Here is a 5,028-nt window from a genome sequence, read left to right as displayed (position 1 = left end):
GTTGAGCTTCCTAAAGCCTTGTAGCCGACAGACACGAAGACGGGCTCATCGCGGAGACAGGAAGTAAGCAAAAGGGCGCCTTCGGGGTGTCTGCCATGAACACAGTCCGTGGTCTTCTTACGGCCGACCAACTCCTGGCCGGCTCGCCAAAATGTTATGACAGAACCCGAGGCATACATTGAAGTCCAGTATGTGTGCACACACAGAGAACAGTCCGGGTTCGGTTTGGCTGGTACCGGGGGGGGGAGAAAACAGTTGACATTTCGTGCAGGGGCGTAACTAGAAATCACAGGGGCCCCGTAGAAAAATGTTGTATGGGGCCCCTGTGATTTCTAGTTACGCCCACCTGATAACCCAAACAGCCATCCTGAGGGTGACCCTGCAGAGCCCGCCATAGACTCTCTATGGTGGGTTCTGCAGGGTCCCAGTTGGGCTGGTCACACGCCTTACCTGTCCGCCTCCTCTTCCTCCACGGTCGCTGATGGGTCCCGCCTCCTCCTCTGGTCCAGCCTTCTTCACCGCTGCTGCTGGCTCTCACTTACTCAGCGGCGGCCGTGGAGAGGAACACACCGCCACAGGGAACTGCCAGTGACAGCCAGCAGCGTGAGATTCCAAGGCCACCCAGCGACAAGCACGGCATCAGGGATGTCCATAGCGGCCGCCTGGGTCGCTATGGCGATTGTTACGCCATTGATTTTGTATAATTATGATGAGAACAGAAGCATACTCCCAAAATGGAACATTCCGCGGGGGTGGGGGTGGGGGGGCAAGGGAACTTTATACAAGAATATTGGTAACATAAGTTCCTGGAAATCTAAAGAAGAGACACAAAATGGCGGCCTTTAGGCTAAGCTTGCCACAACAGTCCCTCCTCTTGTCCATATACTGGACACATTATTATAGTCCAAGGTACTTTTCTTGACAGGATCGGGGTTAATGTCCTTATCCTGCGGTGGGAACCCGCACCTTGAGGGCGGTTAGCTTTCCGCTTACGTGAAATGGCTGCCTTTAGGCTAATCTTGTCACAACAACTCCCGCCTCCGGGAGGAAGTCCTCACGGCTGGGTCACACCATGCCCATAGGCCACTGCCCTGGACCTGTGAAGCACCCTGCGGCTAACCGCAATGCATTGCATCAAGGTGGGCACCAAATGCAGGATTTAGTGCCCCGAGCAACATTACAGACTGGCCCAACAAGGTCCGGCAGGGCAGCCATCAGGGGGGTACGGCAGATACTCATGTAAGGGGCCCGGGCAGCCTAGGGGGGCCCGCCTGGGTCCCTTACATGACTATCGGCCAACGATGAAGGGCGAGGAGGCGGAGGCCTGGCCCTAGCAGCGCAGGGCCCTAGCATTGCAGCTCCAGTGGCTTTGAGACAAGCTGGGGCCCCATCAGCGACGCTGCTCGTCTGATGTCGGACTAGCCGGAAGTGACGTCACTTCTGGCCGGTCCAGCGGCAGACAAGGCCATGTGTGAAGGTAAGAGGAGCTGGAAGGAAAGGAGGGATGCAGCCCTGACCAGCCCACCTGAGACCCCTTCAGAGCCCACCATAGACAGTCTCAGATGGGCTGTGCAGCGTCTATGGTGGGCTCTGCAGGGTCACTCTCAGGTGGGTCCTGCGTCCAGCGTGTCACTAAGCCCTGCGTCCAGCGCGTCACTAAGCCCTGCGTCCAGCGCGTCATTAAGCCCTGTGTCTAGCAGGGGGGGGCCCGGCCTAAAGCCGTGTAAGGGGCCCTAAAATTTCTGATGTCTGCCCTGAGGTCCGGGTATGGTCCACAAAGCAACAGCCCGAGGGGTACTGATCCGGAAACTGGGAAGTAGCCGCCGTGGCTAGACATGGCCAGAAGAACTTGAGAGAAGAATCGATGAGACAAAAGGTCACTAAACTACCGCACATCTCCATCAGTAGAGAGGAGACGTCCATCACCTAAGGACACTAGCAACAAAATGAGGATTTCCTGAAGGGGAGGGGCTATATGAGGGTCCTCACAACTCTGGCCAGTGTCCAATCACCTGATATCTGCATATAGATGTCTCTGGATCAGTCTGCGTCCTGTGCTGTACCATCAAGAAAACAGCTTTACCCACGTGTGTCTCATCTGATGTTTAATATGATGGGAGTTCCATGAGAAACCTTTTCCACACACAAGAAATCACTTCCCCCATTCATTGTAGAACTACAGCTTCTCCCCCGTGTGCAAACAATGATGACTGGAAACATAGGCTTTCCGTGAAAAACCTCTCCCGCACTTGGGGCAGGAATATGGCTTCTCGCCTGTGTGTACTCTCATATGTGTATTAAGAGAGGTCCTTGCTGAAAAACATTTACCGCACTCACAGCAGCAATATGGTTTCTCGCCCGTGTGTATTCTCATATGTGTGTTAAATTGGGAGCTTGCTGCAAAACTTTTCCCGCACACAGAGCAGGAATATGGTTGCTCGCCCGTGTGTACTTTCATATGTGTGTTAAATTGGGAGTTTGCTGTAAAACATTTTCCGCACTCAGAGCAGCAATATGGTTTCTCACCTGTGTGTACTCTCATATGTGTGTTAAATTGGGAGCTTCCTGTAAAACTTTTCCCGCACTCAGAGCAGCAATATGGTTTCTCGCCCGTGTGTACTTTCATATGTGTGTTAAATTGGGAGCTTGACCTAAAACATTTCCCACACTCAGAGCAGTAATATGGTTTCTCGCCTGTGTGTAACCTCTTATGTGTGTTAAGAGAGGTGATTGATGTAAAACTTTTCCCACACTCAGGGCAGGAATATGGTTTCACGCCTGTGTGTGATCTCTGATGTGTGGTAAGAGTGCACTTACTTGAAAAAGCTTTCCCGCACTCAGAGCAGGAAAATGGCTTCTCCCCCGTGTGCATTCTCTCATGTTGGGTGAGTAGGCACTTTTTTGAAAAACCTCTCCCGCACTCGGAGCAGGAATATGGATTCAGGCCTGTGTGTAATCTCATATGTGTGTTAAAATGGAAAATTTCTGTAAAACATTTCCTGCACTCAGCACAGGAATATGGTTTCTCACCCGTGTGTAATCTCTTATGTATGTTAAGATAGGTGATTGATGTAAAACTTTTCCCGCACTCAGCGCAGGAATATGGTTGTTCGCCTGTGTGTAATCTCTTATGTGTGTTAAGAGAGGTGATTGATATAAAACATTTCCCACACTCAGAGCAGGAATATGGTCTCTCTCCTGTGTGTAACCTCTTATGTGTGTTAAGAGAGGTGATTGATGTAAAACATTTACCACAATCAGGGCAGGAATAAGGTTTCTCGCCTGTGTGTGATCTCTGATGCGTGGTAAGAGCGCACTTACTTGTAAAACCTTTCCCGCACTCTATGCAGGAATATGGCTTCTCCCCTGTGTGCATTCTCTCATGTTGGGTAAGTAGGCACTTTTTTGAAAAACCTTTCCCGCACTCAGGGCAGGAATACGGCTTCTCCCCCGTGTGTGATCTCTGATGTTGGATAAGATCACACTTTTGTGCAAAACTTCTCCCACACTCAGGGCAGGAATACGGCTTCTCCCCCGTGTGTGATCTCTGATGTTGGATAAGATCACACTTTTGTGCAAAGCTTCTCCCACACTCAGGGCAGGAATATGGTTTCTCCCGTGTGTGAGATCTGTAATGTGTGACAAGGTCTGATTTACGAAGAAAACATTTCCCACACTCATAACAGTAAAGAAACTTGTCACCCATGTGAGAACTCAGATGAACACAAAGAGTTGATTCAGAGCTAAAACCTTCCCCACACTCAGAACAGGAAAATGTGTTCTTCCCCTGAATTCCGGCACCATCCCCCACAGGACGAGGTTGCTCAGAGGGATTCCATGCTCTATCCACACTGTGAAGTCCACCATCCATAGCTGAGCTCATTGTCTCTTCTCCCGCACAATCTGCTGTGATGTCCTCATCTTCCATCTTACAACCTGGAGATAAAGTCAGAGGATCCTTTGAGGGTTCCTCCATGGCGTGTCCTGGAAACATAGAAACACATGATGGAGAGATATGAGAGGGTTAGATGACTTCACTCAACATTCCATCTGGATCAGGAGGTCTGAGGGAGCAGATGTTCTCTGTGGAGGTCCCAACCAGCTGGGACTCCTCCCCTCTTCAGTCAAAGGGCCTTTGGTCCTCCTCCCAGATAACTTCTACATTTACACAGCCCTGTCAGAAGAGGAGGAGCCAATGGGGACTGGGAGGAGCACGCTCTTCACCCAACCACAAGCCTAGGCACTGGGTCATGTGACGTCTAAGGTACAGAAGAATCAAAGTTCAGCCTCTGAGAGGGTTAGAGGACTTCACTCAACATTCCATCTGGATCAGGAGGTCTGAGGGAGCAGATGTTCTCTGTGGAGGTCCCAACCAGCTGGGACTCCTCCCCTCTTCAGTCAAAGGGCCTTTGGTCCTCCTCCCAGATAACTTCTACATTTACACAGCCCTGTCAGAAGAGGAGGAGCCAATGGGGACTGGGAGGAGCACGCTCTTCACCCAACCACAAGCCTAGGCACTGGGTCATGTGACGTCTAAGGTACAGAAGAATCAAAGTTCAGCCTCGTAGACCCTTCACCACAGAACAAGTGACCCCAGGCCTAGACTTCTGGTGATGAGCAGCACTGGAGGGAGCTTGGAGAAGTATGTTCTCCTGGAAAGAGAAGTGTTTCAGTCTTTGTTACTTTTCATCCCAACAAGACTGATAATAGAGTTTTATGTTTAGCTAGAAGTCTGCTGGAAGAAGAGGAATTGAGTGTCCTCGTCATTCCATCCTCCTCCGTATGTTGCTGATCATCCCTCACATACGTCTCTTCTACGTCACCCTCAACTTTCACCTTCATCAGATCTTCACCCTAAACCAACAGAATGGCAGAAAGTCTCATCTTGTAGAGTCCACACATCATCTCCACATGTCAGAGTCTTCAATCACTCAACTCCACCTACCTGATCATGGTGGGGGATGGTGAGATCTTCCTGTGTGGAATCCCGGGAATACAGAGGACGGGGACATCTCTCTGGTGGGTTCC

The 5,028-nt window shown here is 50.7% G+C and overlaps 1 protein-coding gene across 1 annotated transcript; it reads right to left on the bottom strand.

Annotated features, from left to right (window-relative positions):
- Positions 1-2,176: 2,176 nt before the first annotated feature.
- On the bottom strand, positions 2,177-3,807 carry LOC108801886 (zinc finger protein 420-like). The gene has a single exon (XM_018573796.1). It carries the CDS (start codon positions 3,704-3,706, stop codon positions 2,177-2,179), a length of 1,530 nt encoding a protein of 509 aa, XP_018429298.1. The 5' UTR covers positions 3,707-3,807.
- Positions 3,808-5,028: the final 1,221 nt, after the last annotated feature.

Source organism: Nanorana parkeri, unplaced genomic scaffold, assembly GCF_000935625.1.
Source record: "Nanorana parkeri isolate BGI_ZX_2015 unplaced genomic scaffold, ASM93562v1 scaffold2546, whole genome shotgun sequence".
NCBI lineage: Eukaryota > Metazoa > Chordata > Amphibia > Anura > Dicroglossidae > Nanorana > Nanorana parkeri.
The sequence above is the reverse complement of the archived record's forward strand: the minus strand, read 5'-3'. Positions and strand labels throughout refer to the sequence as shown.